General features: G+C 40.5%; 1 protein-coding gene across 15 annotated transcripts in view; it reads left to right on the top strand.

Moving 5' to 3' along the window:
- The window catches only part of TGFBR3 (transforming growth factor beta receptor 3), a 180,565-nt gene that overhangs the window by 128,859 nt on the left and 27,987 nt on the right, over positions 1-23,719 (top strand). For 12 of the 15 annotated variants that reach the window (XM_024105880.3, XM_024105882.3, XM_065554249.1 and 9 more), the window contains 6 exons: positions 2,063-2,246; positions 8,482-8,650; positions 11,238-11,385; positions 16,491-16,680; positions 19,750-20,072; positions 21,891-22,043. In XM_024105880.3, coding sequence (XP_023961648.2) covers positions 2,063-2,246; positions 8,482-8,650; positions 11,238-11,385; positions 16,491-16,680; positions 19,750-20,072; positions 21,891-22,043 — 1,167 coding nt within the window. The remainder of the gene's footprint in view (positions 1-2,062; positions 2,247-8,481; positions 8,651-11,237; positions 11,386-16,490; positions 16,681-19,749; positions 20,073-21,890; positions 22,044-23,719) is intronic. The other 3 variants (XM_065554252.1, XM_065554246.1, XM_042840558.2) reach the window with 1 other exon arrangement.

Genomic DNA, 23,719 nt, shown 5'->3' with positions numbered 1-23,719 from the left:
GGTCTGTAGACTGGATACACAAAGTACTGCTATTTTCTCTGCGAATGGGATAGTTGTGCAAGAGATTCCCACTACATCAAGAAAGATTGGCCACTCCGACAGTCATTGGAGCCTGGGAGGAAAAGTGTTCAGCATCCACCACTTGTTGAATCAAGGAAGATTTTGTTATCACCCTTACACGTCAAGCTGGGTCTGATGAAGAACTTTGTCAAGGCCATTGACAAAACACAAGCAGCTTTCAAGTACCTCCGTGGAAAATTTCCAAGGTTAAGTGATGCTAAGATAAAGGAAGGTGTCTTTGTTGGTCCTCAGATTCGTGAACTTCTTCGAGATGATGCATTTGACCATGCACTGCGTGGCAAGGAAAAGACGGCATGGAAAGCTTTCCAGTTAGTGGCAATAAATTTTCTCGGAAACAACAAGGCAGACAACTACAGGTTGTTGGTGGAAAACCACCTCAAGGCATACAAAAGCCTTGGTTGCAACATGTCACTAAAGATGCATTTTTTTTGCACTCTCATCTAGATTTTTTTCCACCGAACTGCGGAGCAGTGAGCGACGAGCATGGCGAGCGATTTCACCAGGACATTGCAACAATGGAGAAACGCTATCAGGGCAAATGGAGCCTATCAATGCTTGCAGACTATTGCTGGACAGTGACAAGAGATGCTCCATTTAATTAATACAAGAGACAAGCCACGAAGCGCCGAGTAGACACTGAATCGGACTAAACTATGTACATAATAGTTTTTTGCCTTTTGTTTCATAATAAATTTTATGTATATAACCCTTTTGCTGATTTGTAAAGTGTTACATAAACAGGACAGGTGCAATATTATCATGTAAAGCAACCATAAACACATGAAAAGACCTAGGTTTACAATTTATGATTAAAACTCTGTCTACACAATATACATAGACATAAAATGTAAAAACTTAAATATCTTAGAAACAGTAGCCAAAGAGTTGTTTTAATTGTCATATTTGAATTCAGCACATCAAAATACATAATAAATAGCACATTTTATCTCTGAAGCAGATGACTTCTCAAAAACTGTAGACCAGTGTCATCAATCATATTGAACGAGCACAAAATACAGTCTAGGATTGATGACCTTTAGCTGCTTTGAGCTCCTCGAATCCTGAGCCAGCTATGCGCTGATCCAGTCCAAACATGTACATTAGAACCACCTACAGATGCTCTAAATTACACTAGCTGCCAGTGGCCAGCCCCAAAGGATCAATATGACAGCCTTCTGTGCCACCAGACTGGGATGATCTTCCTTGGGCTGTAATGCTGGATTTAGGGCTACTTTTCACCACCAGTATGGCAGAAAGCAGTCCAGTGTAGGAGAGAATCTGGCCCTCTGATCTCACCTGCTCCAGATTGACTCCATTGCTACTCCACCAAAGTCCGTTGGGTTGCTTGGCCTTACCATGACATGTCTAAGAATTATTTGGCTCTCATTCTTCTTTTCACTCTGTTCTGTTTCTGCAGCCGACATATTTGAATATCTCAAGTCTTTTGCACATATCCTCATTATAGTGACATGCACTATTCCTCAGTTTTCATTATTTTTAAAGTGGATATGAGTGAGATGTTAGGTTGCCCATCAGAGCCTCAGATAGTGTAGTGTATTTGTAAGCTCTTTTCTAAAGATGTATAATTCCTCTTACATTTTGGATCAGACATTTCAAGCCTCCAGACACATGCTCCTGTCAAGAAAGCAACAAAATGAGTTTTTCTTTAATAAAATAAGGTATTCTCATCTGGGTGAGGCTTTCAGTCATTATCTTCGGCTAACCAGGAAAAGCATGACCTTGTGTTCTTTCTGATCATGTGATATTTAAAATGATTACATGTTGTCTAAACAGTTTTTAAAAATTGTCTGTTAAGCAGATTTTAAAACATGCGAAGTTTAAGATAAGAGCAGTGGTGGCAAATGTCACTTCATCACTTGCAATGAACAGATTTCTGTGTGACAGATTAAATGGCTTTTTAAAAAAAATTCTATACTAGGTAAATGTGTCCATATTAAAAATACATTTTTGTTCCCATCAGGTATCTCCAGGTTCCATTGTTCAATTTGAGAAGGGAAATTTCTCCTTGGCAACAGAAACCGAAGAAAAGCCTTTCCCTCAGGGAAATGAACATCTGTTACAGTGGGCCCAAAAGGAATATCGAGCAGTCACGTCTTTCACTGAACTCAAAATATCGAGAAACATTTACATCAAAGTGGGAGAAGGTAAGGATATTTTTTAAACAGAAGAGCGAGGGCATTATAGCAGGATGGTGAGAATGAGGCGCATTATAGTTTGTATTTTACGTTGTGTGTCTTAATGAAATATAATGCTCAATATTTTAGAATGGAGACATGGTTAAGGGACATGTGGGGGGAGGGGAACAACAAGTCTGAATATCAGGCCATGGAGTTAGGTTCCTATGTAGGGATTCTGATGCCTTATTTTAGGCAGCCAAGTTTGGAAATTTTGCCCAGACTCCATTAGAGGAGTCAAATATTTAAGAAGTCGCATTTTCTAAAAGGGTAAATGAATTGTGCTGACTAATCAGGTAGCCTGTACTCTTCATTGAAAGGATTGATCCTCAGAAACTGAGGCTGAGTGGGTTTTATTTTTGCTAGCCAGAAAGTCACTGAGCTTTTTCTCTGTTTATTGCTTTAATCCAAGAAACAGACAGGGAATAGAGTGCTTTGCACAAAGAATTGTTCCCTTCTACCATTTTGAAAGATAAGTAGCTCCCAACTTGGACACGTGTACTTTGTAGCCTCAAGGATTCAGCCTGAATTAAAAGAATGTGAACTCTTTTCTCCAGCTGCCTTTTTTCTGAATGTACTCTGAGAGTTGGTCAGTTCAGGAGAGTTGCTATATGGTGCTGACCTGCAGCATACTTACTGCATGTACCCATTCAGTTAGCCCATCAGGAAATTCTCACCACTTACAAAGGCAGTTGAAAGCCTTTTTGTGCTGTCTGGCCATAATGCCCTACATCTTCACAAAGAGGGTGGGGAGTTACTGAGTGCAGCTTTCCAGGGAGGGACAATTTTCATGCAGGCCTGGATGATAGGTGGAGGGTGCCAGTTTATTCTGCATGCATATTTGGCATCAGAAAAAGTCAAGAGTCATTCACTAACTTGCTGCAACTCTCTCTTATTTAGTGCTCTGAAGGCATAATCAGAGTTGTAGATCAAAACAATGTTGGTACCAAAACACAGTGTAAATAATACTGAGATACAGACTGAGCACAGAGATTCAAAGTGAAGACTTCAGCACAACTGTTAGTGCCCAGGTATTGTAAAACTGGCACCGAATATTATCCAGCAATATGAGGCTCCTTACGGTACTATGACTGGGAACAGTAGAAATCAGTGGGAAATTTTAGCGAACTCCAGCAAGTATTAGAAATATAGCATTTACCAGAACCAGTGGGCTGCCTAATTCAGCAGTGCTCCTGCAGTTATGTTGGAGAAGACGAAACTGCTGTGTAATTTGCCTAGCCAGTTACCCAAGACTGTGTGGAGAAAACATGCTTTCCCAAGCGCCTGCATGTGATCACTTTATTTCCTGAAGCATGAGTCTTGCCCCCGCAAATCAGAACATGCCTGTTGGTTTTATCAAAACCTGCCAAATTTCTGCAGGGATTCCCCCGTTTGATTTCTTTTCTACTTGGCACCAGTCTAAGACTTTAATGCCAGAGGGTCATTCAGAAATATATTTATTAGTTTATTAAACTGAACTGCCTTCATTGCTGTTCTTGGAACATATGTACGTTAGTGGTAGTTGTCTGTATGCTGTAGAGATGAACGATTAATTAGATACTTCAAAAATCGGACTGAATTTTGTAGGCTGATCTTGAAGTCTCCAATCAGATAAGCAGTTAAATATATAAGAAGCTTGCTACAGCTAAAAAAATGTTGAACACCACAATTCAACTAGGAATAACCACACGAGATGGGGTTTGGCAAGCAACCAAGATGGACACTTTTTCAAGGAGTTTCTACAAACAAGTTGAACTGTAACCCCTATTTGGGTTTTAGATTCAAACATCTTTTAACTCCTGGCAAGTTGAGACTTGAGTCCTCAAATGGGCAGAAGAGTGAAAAATCAGATTTCTTCAGAGTATGTACCACAGCAGGCAAATGGCAAGAAGATTGCACACAGTATCTCTTTTGCAGTATCCCCCCCTGCAAGTTTAATAAGGGAATTGCTGAGACACAAAATACTGAATTGGCCAAAATGCAACATACGCTGAATGAGGTTTCAGGCTTTTGAAACAAAGGTTAGGCCCAGAGCCAGAGCCCAGCCTGCAAGCTGATGATTGGCTCCTGTAAAGTGCTAAGCACCCTCCACTTCCACTGGCTCCAGTGAGAGTCAATTGTGCTTGGCATGAATTAGGGCACCTGATTGTGTCACCTATACCTGTGTTGGGTAGTACCTGATTTCAAAAGGACTTCACATAGCATGGTACTACTCAACATGAGTAAAGGAGGCAGAATCTGGTCCAGGAAGAGCTCAGCTCTTTCGAGGCTCAGGCCCTAACTATGAATAAACTTGAACAGAAAATTCAGTTCATGGGGGGGAAGTGGGGGGAGAGACTGGCACCTGAAGAAGAAAGCTCTTTCCAAGGACAAAATCACTTCTAACTTTGCTGTTCTAAGAAAACACTGGTGAAGCAAGGAATGGCAGCTGAAGGGAAGTGGAAATCTAGCAAACCAGGTCAGGGCTAGGAGCATACAAATCCTGGGGATGCCATACCTCAAGGATATAATGGAACTGGCTGATTAGAGATCAGATGGATGGGCATAATCAGAACATTAGGCAGACTGCACTGAAATCCTGGGCGAAGGAAATATATGTGAAATGGTGTTACTATGTAAAATGAAGAGGGACTCAGAAAAGAACTGAAGTAGAGAACAGTCTGATCACTGTTATCAGAGTTCAGAGAGTGAGACTGGATTCTGTTTGAGGGACCTGTCAGTGGAACTATTCTCAATACAAGACCTCAGCCAGGCACAAACAAGGAGAAATCCCTTTAATGATATTTAAAAGGATGTTATTGATACAGATGTGATGACAGCAATTCTTTGTCCTGCAAAAGTTAGAATAACCTATGATGACAAAACATGTATGTTTTAGGACACAGACTGTACAAAATGCTTATGGGATAAAATGTAATCAGACATTGCTGGTGCAGGTGCTGAAACTTCTATGTAGGACAGGACCCAAGTTTGGTTAACATCAGTTAACAAATAGCCTGTTGCATGCTGTTACTGTAGATACTAATTGTTCCTCCAATCATTTACTACAGTTGATGGCTTTGTTTAGTTCAGAAATCCTGTGAGTATAAACTCCATAAAAATTTGGGTACCTGCCCTGTAGTTAATTTCTTTGTCAGTGATAGGTGTGGTGGGTATAAAGTGGTGCTATACCACATGGTTTGCAGGATTACTGCTTTATATATTTCATTGAGTTAATATTCAAGCTTTTGCTAATTAATCTACAGAATTTTGTACTGAATCATTTTATAGTTTTGGGGTTACTACTTGAAATCACGTTCACCTCTCTTCTCCCTGGCCTGCCCCTTGCTCACCCCACCTTTTGAGGAGCCCTCCAAACTCATCCCTGCTGGGGAACAAAATCTCCACAGTAGTTTTAAATTCTCCTTGGTACCATTTTAAAGCTGAGACTTCTGTGCTCTCTTCAACATTCTGGAATAGCAGTGTGCAAAGAAATGAGTTAGACCACCAACATGAGTGACAGAGAGATTCCTCTGCTTACTCCTGGGCTGAAATCCCAAACCTCTCCCTTATACCAGACTTAGACTTTGCAAGGTGAGTTCCAGTTGGACGGAATTTTTACAGCTGAATTCTAAACAGTGGTTTATCATGGAAAGGTGATACAAGTAATGGGCTCCTAATGCTCTTAAGTGAGGAGCACTAAACTGTGTCCAATTTAAGGTCACATTGGCCAAGAACCCAAGGTTCATACAGAATGTAGCAGAATGCAGCCTCCCTTATCTTTAAAATGGAAGTGCTGCCCACAGAAACTACAGGTCCCGATGTACAGTATTCCACCTTAATCCAAGCAATATGGCAGGATCTGAAGATGAAGCATCTGCCAGCTACATTGCAGAACTCCAGTGGGTACACTTTGGCAACTTGTGTTTCAAGGCATCTGTATATTCTGACCAGATACCCTATCATGTATTCTTCCATGCATATTTTACAGCAAATTCCATAGTATTATTGTCTGGAGATTACAGGAAGGTGGAGAGGCCGTAAACCAACCACTCCATAAATCATTTTTTAAACACCAATTAAATAGATTATTAAAACCTTAAACTCCCCCTCTCAAACAACTAGAAAATTCATAAACTAGAAAGTAATGACCAAGGGCAGACAGAATGGGGTTCCTTTTATCTTCTGTTACAATCAGTGTCTTGGAAATTAGCAGTGGCAAGAGTAAACTGTTTTTTATGAGGAGGAAAAAGAAAAACTACACGTATACTTCAAATAGCCAGTGAGAGAGAGTTAAAATGAAGAGCAGAGGGGGAGAGTACTATCGAGAAGAGGCCCAGCGTGAGGAGTCTCAGTACCAGTGGCAGGCGGAGAAACAGACTGACTGATTGAAAATTCTAGAAACACTTAATGAAGATGCCAGGAACAGGAATCAAGCTCTTTGCGGTGGCTAATGATATAAAGCATGTGGTGATCATCCATGACCTACTGAGAGGCAATTATTTTATGGCATGAAATGTATTACAGTGCTGCTGCTGAGGGTTAAATATCATTTATTTGAGTTCAGTACAGATCATTTTCCATCCGCTGCTACGTGGGAGGAGTTGGCAGAATTGCAGCTGCATTCAGAGCTCATCATCTGGCCGGGCACATAACAGATGTTAGGGGAGTGCTCTGTTGGGCAGCTTGCATAATTGTAGTCTCATATAGTTTTGATAGAAAGATTATCTAGAGGAAGAAGCAAAGTGAGTATTCAAAGACCGTTTTGTGCAGGGTTGGGAAAAGGAGCCATCTTAGCTGGTTGCACTATGCCTAGGGATTGCAGGAGTCTCTATATGAAGTTATGTACCAAACTAGAAGTCACTTGAAGGATGATGTGTCAGCCATAACGTAGAGAACCAAATGTTACAGGTGGTCTTAGCTCAGTTTCTAAGTCTGTTGTGCAATTTTGACTGTACCATATCCTAAGTTTGCTCATGAAAACGAAGTAGCTGTTCATCATGCTACTGATTTTTGGAAGGATAATCTTGTGGTTAGAGCAAAGGGATAGATAGGAGTTTGGGGTTTTATTTCTGTCCTTGCCACTGACTTCTTGTATGACCTTGGACATGTCACTTAAAACCTCTGTGCCACAGTGTCTCCATCGGTAAAATGAGGATAACTGCTTCACAGCATACTGTGAAGATTAATTCTTATGTTAAAGCACTTTCAATTCCTTGGATGGAAGGCCCTACAGAAATGCAAAGTATTATTATGGAAATACTGGTATTTTGAATGCAATTTTACAGGCCCTATTTAAAAATCTGGCCCCAAAAACTATTGCTTCTATTGTTTTGCATCACAGACTCAAAGGGCCACCATCAATATGAAATCTCAGCAGTATTAAAGAAAAATAAAATAAAGTATAGTAGTTTCAGGTACCACATTTGCCGTTGAACCTATCTGTTGTGACTTTATAATCCGTTTTCCCTCTTGCTATATGAAAGGTATACAAACAAGGGAAATGCGTATATAAAGAAAACAATTAAACTGACTATATACAAAGTATGGTCAAACACACGAAGTAAGAAAACTGAAAATAGAGAGAAAATATCTGATCTCTTTCACTTATATTAACCTTGGATGTTATGACTAATGACTTAAAAAAAATTCAGAAGGAAGGAAGTCTAGCTTTTATGTTGAAAGTAGAGTGACCAGATAGCATATGTGAAAAATCGGGGGGGGGGGGAATAGGCGCCTATATAAGAAAAAGCCCTGAATATCAGGACTGTCCTTATAAAATCGGGACATCTGGTCACCCTAGTTGAAGGTATCCCTTTTAAATATTTTTTTGTGAATTACATTCAGAAGAAATATTTTTTTAAACACAGTGCACCAGATTAACTGTACTTTTATTCATTCTGAAGAAAGTTTACTATACCCATCATTTTTCAGCTATCACCTTTACTACACCTGTAATTTACTACACCTGTTTTCAGATGTCTGTGTGTTGTAAATAGAAACTATCAATTATAAATTATTTATAGCTTTTGCCTCAGAGATGTCCTATCTTGTTAGAACAGTAACACCATTTTTTTTCAAGATTGTTGGTGTATCATCCATACTTACGCAAGTAAGTATACTTAAATCAGGATTACAAGGAAGTGTTGCATTTAAGTGGAGTGTTTGTGTTGGGTCGGGTATATACATATATATCAGTGCATATGTGTATACTTTTTTTCCCCAGATCAAGTTTTTCCTCCCACATGCAACATAGAAAAGAATTTCCTCTCTCTGAATTATCTTGCGGGATATCTACAACCAAAGACAGCGGAGGGGTGCCTTATGTCTGCCATAGACCAAGAAAGAGAGGTTCATATAATTGAACTAATCACTCCAAACTCCAATCCCTACAGGTAAAGTGTCCACAAATTAAGTTATAAAGTAAACTTGTGAGGATTAGATAACTAAAGTAAAAATCCTAGTATCTGTCAAAAATGAAATCAGTAGGACTTCTTGGTCATTATAAGAAAGAGTTGAAGAATCAGACCTGTTCTGCTTTAAATTAGGTAGAAATCTGAGATATTTAGTACAAGAAGGATATTGGAGCAGGACCCTGGATTGATGCCTCAAAATGATACATTCATTTCCTGTTTGGACTGTAAAAGTAAAGTGTAGTTCCCGTGGGCCATATACTGCCATTGTTCTGCAGGCAGAACTCTATTCAAGTTGTGGGACTACTCACAGAGTAAGGGTGGCAGAGTCTGGCCTGAAGTGTTCAAGAGGAGCCAGCTGGCACAAAGAAGTGACCATCATCTGGTAGCGAGCACTCCCAAATTGTAATCTCGGCATATCAATGACTTGCCAAATCATTTAACCTCTGTGACTCAGTTTTCCTCACAGTATTGCTGTGAAGGATATTAAGCTTAGCTAAAATGCCATGAAGTTGTAGGGAAAGTTTTGGGGTGCAGGTTGTGGGGTTTTTTTGGAAAGAGTACTAACTTGTAGCCTAACTGGTCTCAGTGGAGTCAATGGTAAATCTCTGCTTGATTTCAATGGAAGCAGAGTTAAGCCAATGTGGAGCATTTTTGAAAATCCCACCTGTAGAGTCCTATATAGGTGCTAAGTATTGTTATTGTACATAAAATGTGTATTTCACTGTCAGCATAGCAGTGCAGCTTTTCCACAGGCACCAGTGGAAATGTGTATTCCTCAAAGATAATGGAAAGAGACTAATGTCTGCTTACCAAAGAGACCAGGCAGATCTCTAAGGCTACATCTACACTATAGGGGGGAGTCGATTTAAGATACACAAATTCAGCTACGTGAATAGCGTAGCTGAATTCGACGTATCGCAGCCGACTTACCCCGCTGTGAGGACGGTGGCAAAATCGACCTCTGCGGCTTCCTGTCGACGGCGCTTACTCCCACCTCCGCTTGTGGAGTAAGAACGTCGATTCGGGGATCGATTGTTGCGTCCCGATGGGACGCGATAAATCGATCCCCGAGAGGTCGATTTCTACCCGCCGATTCAGGCGGGTAGTGTAGACCTAGCCTTAGAGTTACCGAATTTTGTCGTAATTTCATTAAGAGCAAATCCAGCTCCTTGGCAAAGGAATTGGTACACCTCAATTATACAAAGGAGTTCGGTTGGGAGAGAACTACACAGGGGATGCACAGACCCAGCATGTTGCTGAACCCAGCTCTGCAGGAGTTCCTTAAATAGCAGTGCCTGGGAGTTTGAGGGAGGGCGGGGTCATGACAGAAGCAGGACAGGGTAGGGCCCATGGATTTGCTGCTGCATGGCATGAGCTGGGACAGTAAAGGGCTACTTCAGCCATTGTGGTGAAGCATAGCTTCTATGGAGCAGTTCCTTTTCATCACTGTCACCACTGGTCTCCTGTGGAGATATCCACTTACAGCCTTCTGCTTGGGTGGAGCTCTGGGTCTTGGTTTTGGCTGAAAGTGCATAATGGGAGTTTACTTTTCAAATATTTAAACTGCAAATGTTTCTTAGTTTAAATGTACTAGTAAAATTTAGGATTAAAAAAGAAGTGTACTAATTCAGTACCTGCCTCAATCCTGTTATATGCCCAGATGCTGCCCATGTTGAAACCAACAGGAACTAAGAGACATGTGCATAACTACAGGAGATAAGACAAAGGCCCTGAGATATTACATCAAAATGCAAAGTTTAGTTGAGGCCCATTAATTGGCAACAAGCATACTTTTATGGTCTAAGACTTGGTAAAAGCATGATGGAAATGAAGATTTTCTGTTGAATTTATATTCTGCATGAGGAAATGTTATTGCTGGGTAAAATCCACTTGCTCTACTTATTTTACTGTGCTGTTAAAAATCTGGATTGTATTCCTCAATTTTCCAGCAATCAGTAGGTTGGATGTCTGTGTGTTGTGTTTTATTTTTTTTAAATAACTATATATCCAGAAGTATTGGAAACTAAACACGGTAGTATAATAATTCTACGACACATGCAAAATTTTAAGAGCAGATATATTACTAAAACACATTATTTGTACTTTTTTGTGTTGCTGAACCTGCCTAGCTTATTTTGGTTTGTGGTATGATGGGGTGATCTTTTGATCTTTAATATATCTGTACCCATGGAAACTGAAATAACTGTATATTTAAGAGTTGTTTTGTTGAAATGAGGAAAAAAATATTGTATAAAGCAAACTACTAGTGGTTCAGTTTAATCTAGCTTAAATAACAGCTGGAACAAATAACAAAAACTTTTTGTAAATAAGAGATAAAATATTGAACAATAATTATTAGTCTGAAAAAGCACTTGATTCTGTTATGTAAAATCATTTTAGTGTGTGTGAAGTAACAATCTGTTTTGCACATGTTGTGTTGCCTGGGATGATCTCCAGGATTTTAATCAGCTGGCCAGACACTGGAATCATGATGGACTGGAAGAAGTTTGATAGCTGAAAATTTCTGGCATTCTGGTCTTACTTTGCCTTTATTTTCCATATACAGTGCTTTCCAGGTGGATATAATCATTGACATTAGACCATCTCAACCAGACGTCATGCTTGTCAGGGACCTCATACTTATCCTCAAGTGTAAAAAGTCTGTCAATTGGGTTATCAAGTCACATGATGTTCAGGGAAAACTGGAAGTGATTGTAAGTTAATGCATTTTTTAATTTTTCAAGAAGCAAAATGCTGTTAATAGCTAATATGTTATGTGAATGAGTTAGAGTACAATAACAGACTGCACTCTGAATGTCTTCTCCCTCTTAGCTAACATCTCTGGGTTATTAGCACTTTTCACAACGTAGCATTCAAAAGTCTCTACATATATACAGAGGGACACATACACAGAAGAACTCTTCTGGCAGCTGGTGACATTTGGGCCAGAAGTGGATGGTGCTGCTGAATAGAATGTAAATCCCTCCCATTTATCTGACACCCATGAGATGTAGGCAGATTCCTTACACATTGGAAAAAAATATTCACTTCTCATGTGCCAGTACCTCAGTGAATGAATTCATAAGTTCATCTCAGAAGTTGGCAAGATGCCTGCAGGGGCAGAATGCATAATCATTAACTACAAGTAACACACCCACATCTCCTACAGAAGTGGGAACTGGTTAGTTCTGCTTATAGTGGGACTTCATTTCTACCCACATATAGTGTTTGGTCAGATTGCCCTCACCTTTGCTCCGGCTGCAAATACAAGGTTTCAAACATTTTCAAACCTGAAGTTAGACTCATAAATACATATTTAGGCATAGCTGGAAGTTCCATTTCAGAAAGACACCTGATGCATATTCTATGGCTCAACACCATATCTGCTGAGAACATAATAATGAGCTTTCCCTAGGGAAAAATAGATTGATCTTGACCATATAAACAGTGTGGCCCATATCTGTCATGTTTGATTAGTTATGTTGCATGCTCTCTGTTTAGCTTAATAAGCTAAATAAAAGATATCTTTGTTGCGAGCCAGACCTATGTCCTAATGGTTAAGTGCTGCACACTAACTGCAGGACACTCTGTGAGCTCTAGTGCATTTATAAGAACATCACTTTGCTTGGCAGCTCTCCTCTCTTGCTGATTTGGGAGCAGTACTACAGGCCCTGGAGAGAGCTGAATCTAGATCTCCTGGGAGGATTGTAGACAGCGTGCAGGGTCTTGAGGGTAAGGGGAGTAAAGGGAAAACAGGAGGGATGCTCAGGCTATGGAAGGAAAAGTTATCTTTTGTGACATCTCAAAATCCCCCTCCCTTGCCAGTGTGTGGAAGGGTAAAGTGTGCCCTGGGTAGTCCTGTGCAGTAAGGGAAAGCCCAAGCTTAGTTTACTGAGCTTAGCACATCTGTAAACACAGGGATACCCCTCCCCCCTCCCAAAAAAGTTTAAATTCTCATTCAGGATTACTGCATAGAATTTGCTACTGAACGTTTTAGGCATAAACTGGGACGATGCCTTTTTGAAGGAGTATTTTCGCATGCTGTAGAATTGAGAGCAAATCCACTGCATGCTCATAGGCAGCTAGAACCTAAATTGCATGTGCATGTAGCTACCTGAAAAAATTGTCATTTGTGGCTTATGTATTTGCTGTGATATGAAATCCTAAAAGGTGGTAAAATGTCTCAAATGTTTATTAAGTGTTAAGAGCACAAAGCAAGATTATTTTTTATTAAAATGGCCCCTTTTTATAGTTCAATTACATATTCAATAGAAAAGATAGAATGTATTATTACATAAGAACAGCCATACTGGGTCAGACCAAAGGTCCATCTAGCCCAGTATCCCGTCTTCCGACATTGGCCAATGCCAGGTGCCCCAGAGGGAATGAACAGCACAGGCAATCATCAAGTGATTCATCCCATGTTGCTCATTCCCAGCTTCTGGCAAACAGAGCTAGGGACAACATCCATGTCTGTCCTGGCTAAGTGGATGACACAATGTAATGTTTCTCATTTAGCATAACAAAAACAGGAAACAATATTACATTTTGAAAGATTTGGCTATCAGATCACTTTTATTTCCGTGCTAAAGTTCTTGGGCAAATATTTCCTCCATTGTGTCATTCAAAATGCATCCCTTTCTGAATATACATCCTTGGCCTACAGTAATTATGGGGGGAAAAAACTGAATGTCCCCATATCATTCAAGAAGACTGTACATTACAGTGCTCATCCAAGAATTGGGCTGTTTATTCCTCTATTCAGATGAAGTTCTTTCCAAGCCCAATTTTGGATATTGCATAAAAACATTACAAAACAATTAGGTAATGTTTCATTATGTTCTTTTTTTACTAGCTGAATCAGTTCCACACTTTTTTGAATTTTCCTAACTTCTTGCCCTCAGCACAAATCACAATTGTCCTGGGAGAAAGTATTGGCAAACAGTGAAAGGTGAATACTAAGCTGCCTCTAAACCAGGGAAGGAGTTTAAGGTCCAGATTCATAGACTCATAGTCATTAGAGATGGAAAGACCAATTAGGTCATCTAGTCCATCCCACGTCTTGCTATGCTCATGAGATTTTTGATTAAATACGACAAACCAGTAATGTATTTCGTATGAAAAAAGGAATTACAAAATTATAGTGTACAATGGTCCAAATTCAGCCTGAGGTAAGTGGGCACAGTTCCACTCACACCGTGGCTGAATTTGGCCCATTTTGTACAGCATTACGTATTTGAATTGGTATTGTACCTGGGTAGATTAATGCAAATTATTTTTTGTCTCTCATTTAGAACACCACTTGGAATGCCTGGCATTCTAACCACTCCATTCAAGCATACCAAGTTTTGCAAAACTATAGGTTGTGCTGTGGGTGAGGAAGAGAAAATGCAATGTATTGCCAAGTTCTATTATCTCCCGTTCATTTTAGCATATATAAGTGCAAGTGGGAATGGGTGAAATTCTTGTAGGGTAAAAACCAAATGATTTAAATGCTTGGAGAAATGTTAGGACTGTGCTTTGGATAAGAAAAAATAACCAAGTACAATAAATGATGCCAAGTTCTGAAATGGTCTCCATTTCAGACTGCATTTGGGGTAGCTGTGTTTGTGTATTTGTTTTGGGGTGCCTGCCAAGTATAAAGGAGAAAAAATTCTGGAACCTACCAGAGGAAACTGCTGTTACATCTTCACAACAACATCTGGAAAATATGTAAATAGCTTTCTAGGTCTAACACATAATGGTTTATGAATATGGGTCCTCAAGGTGTGAACCAGGATGTTGACAGGGCATACAAATGAGTTGCCCAATTCTGCCAACCTTTGTTACTACACTTAGTCTTGGTGGGTTTGTGCACAGGAGTGAAGGTGTGCAGGTTCAGTGTGTAATGGAGAGGTGCAAACAAATCCTAAAATTGGCCAGTGCCAGTTAAGACAATAATATTTGTTTGGCTGTGTTGTCCTAACAACAAAATTAAAAAAGTGAGGACAGAAAGGAAAATACGGCAAATTTGGGGCAGTATAGTCATTCCAGCCAGTCAGAACTATGTTTACTTGAAATGTATATGAAGTTGTATCCAGATTAGTATCTGCTGAAAAGTAAAAGATTACTTGAACCAAGGTATTAAGAGGAGACACTAAAATTGGGATTCCCTTGTTTCCTTTTTGTTTTGTTTTTTTCCTCCTCCTTGAGGGACTTTCCTATATTGATGATGCTGCAGAAAACTTTGTGGCTACAGATCACCCGGCTCGCTTCTCATTATACTTTGCGCTTATAGTATGATCTTTTAACTGTAAATATCAAATTTTTATGTCTAAAGAGCCTGATAATGAATTCCCATTAACTTTTCTGGAAGTTGTGTATAAAGAATGTCAGATTGGACCTTTAGTGTTATCAACAGACCTACCTACTCATATCTCCTTGTCCAAAAACTTGGTTGGTGACACATTAAGAGGAAATTTATTTCTTTGAACCTTGATCTGAAGCAGCAGGCAGATATGACAACTGTCCTGCAGCAAACTGGCAAAGACAGATCAGCATTGTAAATCTTTTAAAGCCCTGCAGTGGGAAAGGATTAAGATTTGGTCATGTTGACAGCGAACAAAATGGGAAACAAATGGGGATTTTAGCAAAAATGCAGCATATATGATAGAGAAAATAATCAGGCATGGAAATGAAAGTGTTTCTTGTGCAGCATGAAAATAGTGTGATCTGCAGGCACATAGCAGCAGTTGTTAAAAAGTGGTCCATTTTCCTCTTTACTGGACGTTATTATTACATTCAGCTTGGTCTGTAGTTAATGTGATTGTTACAGAACTGAACTTTGTGCAAATATATGTTTAAACCCAAGATACCAAATATTTAAAATAAATTTAAAGTGGAATAACAGCAAATATTTTATGATGGACCCTGTGACAGCTAGAGATGCTTGTTTTATCCCCTTGACTTGCAGATTTAAATGAGAGATTTGAAATTTAGCATAATTATTTATAATAAAATGAAAGATGACTGACATCTGTAATCATCTGAGAGTTGTTGTGTAATATCACTATGAATTTATTTGTGTACATACTTTTCATATTGTAGCTTATCAAGTTATGCACAAGTTGTATTTATGAGAATATACATCGTACTTATATATTTTTTTAAACATGTCTTATAGCTAGCTATAGTCCTGAAAGATGCTGAGTACTCCAGATTTCCAGTGACTGGAAAATTTACAGTGATGTTTGAGGATGCTCAGCATTTTGCAGGAGGTATTCGGTACTTCGGAGGATCAATTTCTAAGAGCCTCTTCTAGCGAGACACTGAGGCCCAGCTGATTTCAATGGGAGTTAGTGCATAAATACCTCTGAGGATCTGGGTCTCAGTGTCCTCAAGTCCCATTGGCTTCTAAGGTGGAATAGATGATGTGCAGCTGCACCATAAAGGATTGGGTCGTAGGCTGTGCCTTTTTCATTGCTGCCATACTGTGCAGGAGACCAGACTAGTGGTACAATGAAGATTTTGCTTACATAATTAAAATGACAACCATCCCCATAGTGACTAGTGAGGCAAGATGGACATTTGAAAAAATCAGGTCTCTTATTGTGGTTCACCTCAACTTATGGCTAACCTCAACTCATGGTCTGAAAATTATATGGTTATATTAAGGGTCATATGTTTGTCCCTGTGAACTTTTAGTAGGAAAGGGTAAAATATGTTGACAAACCAAATGCAATAAATGTTATTCTTTCGCATTTTTCAATTCATTTTTCTATGACTGGAAAAAGCTTCAAGTGCCAATTCACGAACCAATCTATTTCTGTTTTATGTGCAGGCACCAAACAGTATTGGCTTTGGAAAAGAAACAGAACGATCTATGATTATGACTAAATTAGTAATACCTGATATTCCCTCATCTCATGAGAATTTGATTAAGTGGGCTTATGACCATGGCTATCACCCAGTTACTTCCTACACAATAGCCCCTGTGGCTAATAGGTTCCATCTACGAATTGAAGACAGTGGTAAGTATGAGGGTGGATTTTTATCATATACAAAAACATACCATACTCTTAGCTAAGTGACATTTTGACAGGGCCTCATGTGTTTGAGGTTTCATTCGCTGGGATCTCAGTACTTCCAGGCTCAAAGTACCAAGGGAGCTCACATCTTCCAATCAGCAAAATCTTACCCAAAAAAAATTACAAGAGTTCTAGTAGGAAACCCCTGGAGACTGTGCTATTACCTGAAATATTGGTAGAATTGAGTAGCTGCATTTACCACAACCTGAAGCTAATACAATTAACTGTACTTAGTGGTCTCTGGAATTAGGGACCACCAATGCCTGGACAGGTTGTTAATTAGTCTGGTTTTGTCTTTCAAAAATGTGAACATAATGTTTCCCTGAGTTATTTTAAATGGTTTACACACAAAATTGTCTCAACAGAAGAGCCTGAGCAAAGATAGTAAATCAAAAGGCTTTTAAAAGATAGCGTTATTGGGCCAAAGTCACTGATGACAAAAGTGGGTCCAACTCCATTGAAGCCAGTTAAAGAATAGTCACTTATACTAGATCTGAATTTGGCCCATTGAGAATAATGTTTTGCATAATAAAAAAAGCTTATATTTGTGTATCTAGAGTAGTTGTATGGCCTCCAGAGAATTAACTGCTTGAAATCAGATGTTGTGATTTCAGCCCTGAATAACAATGCAGAGAGCCACGGGGAAATACTATTCTTGTTTGCCCACCAGTGTAAATCAAGAGAACTTTATTGAATATTGAAGTTACCCTGGTGTACATCTGGAACTCCAGTTGAGTTAATTCTGGATTTACATTGGCAGGTAACAGTAAAATTTTACTCCAGGAATTTGTGTGACAGCAACATTGTTGAAGTAAATATACTGTATTAATTGGTTGTGATGTTTCCTTCTCATTTTTTTACCCTTTGCAGATAATAGGCCCATTCCTCAAAGTCCTTTTTCAGTCCTTACTGAAACAAAATTCCAGCAGTAGATATGCCTGATTAAAGACTTACAGGATTGGGCCCGTCATCCACTACTGCACTCTCTAAAGGAAAAATTGTTGTAGTTGCTTTTGCAGTCCCGCAAGGACAGTTATTCTGGATAATGTTTGTCACGGTGTCTAGGATGTGGCTCAAAACCAAGAGTGCCTAAGTCAGGTCAGCCTGTCAGAAAACAGGACAGATACCCCAAACTGGTGGTATATTCTATAATTAGATTTTACCAAACCAGTACCAAATGTGTACTCCTGGATTACTATATTAGCCTTACCATGGAGCCACAGAAAAGCCCCTTTGGCAAGATGCGATGGAGAGCCTCTCAGACAAATTGGACTTTGTGATGAAAGGTTATTAAAACTAAAATTCATCTCACATTAGGTTCTTCCAACCCCAAAATGTCAGCAACTCACCCCAGGTCAATGGATGCTCTGGATCTCATACCAAAACCCATGCTGAGAGCCAATGTCTTTAGCAAACTAAAGAAAAATAAATCAGTTATTGAGAGGTTAAAGAAGGTAAAATATAGAACCAGTGTGTCAGAGTTTGTAAGTCCAGTTGATAGCAGAGATGTAATGTCTGCTAGTTCCCACAAGTCTCTCATGGTTTCCCAAAATAGTTTTGGGGACCTCTGTCTTGTATCTGGAATGCCCCCTGACAGCATCCAAATAGATCAGAGATGCAGAATTGATCCCAGAGTTCCTCCTTGTAGTTGAAAACAGTCTGGAAAGTGCTTTTAACACAGCATGGGCTCTCCCGCTGTTGACTAAACAGACAAAGTTCGTGTATTTTCCATTTTTGCGTAATGGCCCTTTCTTTGAAGTTAAAAAACCTTTAATTTACATTTCCAAGGCTCCAATCTCCAATGGGAAACATAATGTAACGACAATGTGATAACCAGAAACAATCCTTCATGTAGTTTTACACATCAACTAAATTCACATCTAAAAATTAACACACGTTATTGTTTTAGGGTTAACTAAGTACAAGGATAGCAAGCACAGGAAATAGACAAGTGGATACAATAACATTAGTATTTCCTTTGGATCTATACTAGCAAGTAAATTAGTTTGCACACACTATGACCTTTTATCATTTCTTTGGTATTCATACACAAGTGAATTCCAAATTATAAAGAACTTGATGGGATAGAATACAATACAGTTTGCGGATGACACTAAGCTGCGGGGGAGAGGTAAACAAGCTGGAGGGTAGGGATAGGGTCCAGAGTGACCTAGACAAATTGGAGGAATGGGCTAAAAGAAATTTGAGGTTCAACAAGGACAAGTGCAGAGTCCTGCACTTAGGAAGGAAGAATCCTATGCATTGCTACAGGCTGGGGACTGACTGGCTAAGCAGCAGTTCTGCAGAAAAGGACCTGGGGTTTACAGTGGACAAGAAGCTGGATATGAGACAGTGTGCCCTTGTTGCCAAGAAGGCTAATGGCATATTGGGCTGTATTAGTAGGAGCACTGCCAGCAGATTGAGGGAAGTGATTATTCCCCTCTATTCGGCACTGGTGAGGCCACATCTGGAGTATTGCATCCAGTTTTGGGCTCCCAACTACAGAAAGGATGGACAAATTGGAGAGAGTCTGGCAGAGGGCAACTAAAATGATCAGGGGGCTGGGGCACATGACTTACGAGGAGAGGCTGAAGGAACTGGGCTTATTTAGTCTGCAGAAGAGAGGAGTGGGGATGGATTTGATAGCAGCCTTCAACAACCTGAAGGGGGGTTCCGAAGAGGATGGAGTTTGGCTGTTCTCAGTGGTGGCAGATGACAGAACAAGGCACAATGGTCTCAAGTTGCAGTGGGGGAGGTTTAGGTTGGATATTAGGAAACACTATTTCACTAGGAGGGTGGTGAAGCACTGGAATGGGTTATCTGAGGAAGTGGTGTAATCTCCATCCTTAGAGGTTTTTAAAGCTTGACATAACCCTGGCTTGGATGATTTAGTTGGGGTTGGCCCTACTTTGAGCAGGGGGTTGGACTAGATTACCTCCTGAAGTCTCTTCCAACCCTAATCTTCTATGATTCTATGATGATGATTTGATTTACTCTTTTTTCTGTTTCTAGAAGAGATGAATGACGAAGACCACCCTTTTCTTCTCCCGGAGCTGACCAAACTGCCAGATAACCCTCTGCCTGCTTTGAAGGAGCCCACATTAAGCGACGGCCTGGGTTTTCCTTTTCACATTAACAGAGGAAGGCACGATAAGGTGGGAGAAGGAATTTCCTTACCAAGGGATACAGAAGACACAATAATGAGTCGTTTCTATGAGCAACTGCTTCAAGAATCTGAAGAACCTGAAGAGGTGCAGGGAAGCATTGATGTAGCCCTCTCAGTAAAATGTGATGACAAAATGATGACTGTTGCAGTAGAAAAAGACTCCCTGCAGGTTAGTCTGCTCTCTTAATCCCAGACTGTGAAACACTTTACAGAAGGCCCAATCCTGACCAACCGTTACCCATAGCAACATTCCAGATAACCCACAGATTGAAGGGGAAACATATGGCAAAAATTCTTTCCCACAATTCTGGGTTCTGACCTGTCCCAGAATTTGTAGACAGGTGGTTCTACAGGTTCTTCATGACCGGAAATGTGAAGAGGCAATTGCTGGATGCCAGAGACTAGAGATTGGGACTGTAATGGACATCCACTGTGATCCATAAAAAATGGCATTTACAGCTCTCCTACCACCCACCATCTACACAGAGGTTGCTTGTGCCTTAGGGAGGAATAATTTGCATTGTGGATGGAAATCTTGTACAGAATAAGGCTTTTTTTTTTTTTTTTTTTTTAAGTTCAGTTTTGGCCAAACAGTGAAGTTCATACTAGAATGAAAAATACAGTAACTCCTCACTTAACGTTGTAGTTATGTTCCTGAAAAATGCGACTTTTAAGCGAAACGATGTTAAGCGAATCCAATTTCCCCATAAGAATTAATGTAAATGAGGGGGTTAGGTTCCAGGGAAATTTTTTTCACAAGACAAAAGTGTCTCTCTGTCTCTCTCTCTCTCTCTCTCTCTCTCTCTCTCTCTCTCTCTCTCCCCGTTTTAAACACTTTAATACTGGTACACAGTGATGATGATTGTGAAGCTTGGTTGAGGTGGAGGAGTCAGAGGGTGGGATATTTCCCTTACTGCTAAATGATGAACTAGCAATTGGCTGAGCCCTCAAGGGTTAACTCTCTCACTCGACAAGGGAGATATGCGCATTTCCCCTTTAAGTACACTGCCTTGTTAATTAGATGAGCTTGCTGAGACCGCAGCTGCTGCAAGCTCCCTCCGTCCTGAGCCCTGGTGTGTCCCCCTTGCTCTATGGAACATGGGGTAAGCGGGGTGCAGGTGCAGGGGGGAGGGGGACACTCTGACATTAGCCCCCCCCTTCCTTCCCTCCCCACCACACAGCAAGCAGGAGTCTCAGGGAGCAGCTCCAAGGCAGAGGGCAGGAGCAGCACATGGCAGTGGTGGGAGGGACAGCTGCAATTGCTAGTCTGCTGGGCAGCTGCTGCACAGGGAACTTAGGGGAGCTGATAGGGGGGGCTGCCGGTCCACCCTGGTTCCAAGCCCCCACCAGCTAGCTGCAAGGGGCTGCTCTTCCTGCAAGCAGTAGACAAAGCAGGTGGCTGCCAAACAACGTTAGAAGGGAGCATTACACAACTTTAAACGAGCATGTTCCCTAATTGATCAACAATGTAACAACGAAACAATGTTAACCGGGACGACTTTAAGTGAGTTACTGTATAGCTATTTTCTCTTTTTTTACTCCATGTGATGGTTGTCTCCTCTGTTGTTCCAACAACTAATGTCATTGTGTGACAGTATTTTGTAGTAAATGTCACAGGACATGCAGTTCAATGGCAGTCTTATTAATAGTCATTTTAAGTAGAGCATAGTATATTTTTGCATAAGAGTAGTTTTCAGAGTAGCAGCCGTGTTAGTCTGTATCCGCAAAAAGAACAGGAGTACTTGTGGCACCTTAGAGACTAACAAATTTATTAGAGCATAAGCTTTCGTGGGCTATAGCCCACATCTATGCATCTGAAGAAGTGGGCTGTAGCCCACGAAAGCTTATGCTCTAATAAATTTGTTAGTCTCTAAGGTGCCACAAGTACTCCTGTTCTTTTTGCATAAGAGTATAACTTGTAAGTATGTATCTCGTGCAATTGTATTTTCTCTGAGGTTTCAGCCACTTATGCAATGTCATTGTTTAGGCTAATGGTTACACAGGGACAGAACTCTCACTACTAGATCCTGCCTGTAAAGCGAAGATGAATGGTACCCATTTCATTTTGGAATCTTCGTTGCACAGCTGTGGGACTCAACAGATAGACTATGCCTTGGATAACATAGTTTATTTTAACTCTGTGAGTATTTTACAAGGAGAGATGTTTTTCTTTGCTGTGTATTGTTATAGTACAATAAGGCTATAAGGACCAGATTGTGACTGGACCTAGTATGAGTATTAAGGAAGTGTGCCCCCTTCTCAATCTTTCCATGCCCAGGCTAGGGCCAGTCACAGTTACAATCCCTGAACTCAGGAAAGCGCGAGGCTGCTCCCTCAGTGTGTTGCTGGGGGCACATGACATCCAAAAGAGAGTGGGAGGAGATGGGAGTGTGTTCCCCTTTTCCGTACTAGGCATTGGAACAAGCCAGGTGCACTGTGGGGAACTAGCTGCACTGTTCCAAAATATGATGCAGCCTTGCTTCATGCACCATGCTGCTTGGAGAGGGAGGCACAAGTCTTCCCTGAGCTCCCCCAGGGCAACTCTACAGTACCCCCACACTACTGGCACAACTTAGCCCTGAGCTGGTATGGCAACAAAGATTTATGATCACAAAAGAAAATATAAATTAAAACTCCTGTAGGGAACACTTCTCTTCTATAACTTTGAATGAAAAATGCCCCTGAAATTGAGGGAGTGGTCCAATCTGTGCAGTCTTCTATCTTGCTCTTTTGCCATTCAGTGAAGGCCTGAGCTTCTCCTGAGCACAGACTGCTGGTCATGGCAAATTGTGTGGTGCTATTTTACAATGCAACAAGTGCCCACTAAAACACACATTTTCACCTGTGTCCACTAACATAATACCTGAACCCAAGTCTTCCACAATGAAAGGCTGGTGGACTCTATCAATTAGCTCCTCAAATGTGCTTTCAAGTGTGTTTATTCTCTGAATACAGGAAGGCAGTATTGTATGCTGTTGTGTCACTTGTTACTTTTCACATGAGCATTAACCTCATTACAAGTACATGTTTTAAAATAAATATTCAGTGCTCATCTATTTGTGTGCAAGACAGGCCTCGACTTCAAGTTTGAATCCAAGTACAGAATTCAGTTCCCCAACAACTACTTGAATGGGCACTGTGGGTACCCAGATAGCTAAGTGCTGATCTGAACACCCAATGTGGGCCCCCCAGTTTGAAAATTGGTTTCAGAATTCTCATACAGCTGCATACTTGGAATGTAATCTGGATATGGGTATGTAAGTGACCACGTAAAGAATCCCACTTTGCTTCTAGGCTTTCTACTACAAGAACTTGCACAGTACTTGCACTGTGAACTTGAATAGATATTGGCCAGGCCAACATGCACTAACCTGTTTTACTCTTTTGGGGGTTTTAAGCACATTATAGCATCCCTGGCAAACAAAGGAAACCCAAGGATAGCTACAGCCACTTGATCAGACCTAGCCTGGCAAAAACTATTCTGTATTGGCAAGACCTTGTAGTTTTTGACTTAGAGATGGGCGCAAACCAAAAACCTGAATCTAAACACCCCAAAATTGTGGAGAAAATACATCTCAATCTAAACTTTGTGTCTGGACCCAGTCTGTATAGTTGGTCAAACCAAAACTGATCCAAGCACCTCTCAGTGAAAAAACTGATTTGGAGCTCCAGGTCACTGTACAAGGTCCTGAGCTTCCCAGGGTTTGGGAGAATTCCCACTGAAAGGTGATTCAGCAGTCTGCAGAAAGGGTGAAGTGTCCAAACAGTTCAGAAGAAAATGTCACTTGTTAGAAGCTGTACTGTAGCTGAGAAAAC

Source organism: Chrysemys picta, chromosome 8 (assembly GCF_011386835.1).
Source record: "Chrysemys picta bellii isolate R12L10 chromosome 8, ASM1138683v2, whole genome shotgun sequence".
NCBI classification, from domain to species: domain Eukaryota; kingdom Metazoa; phylum Chordata; order Testudines; family Emydidae; genus Chrysemys; species Chrysemys picta.
This window is presented reverse-complemented; position numbering and strand designations above follow the sequence as displayed.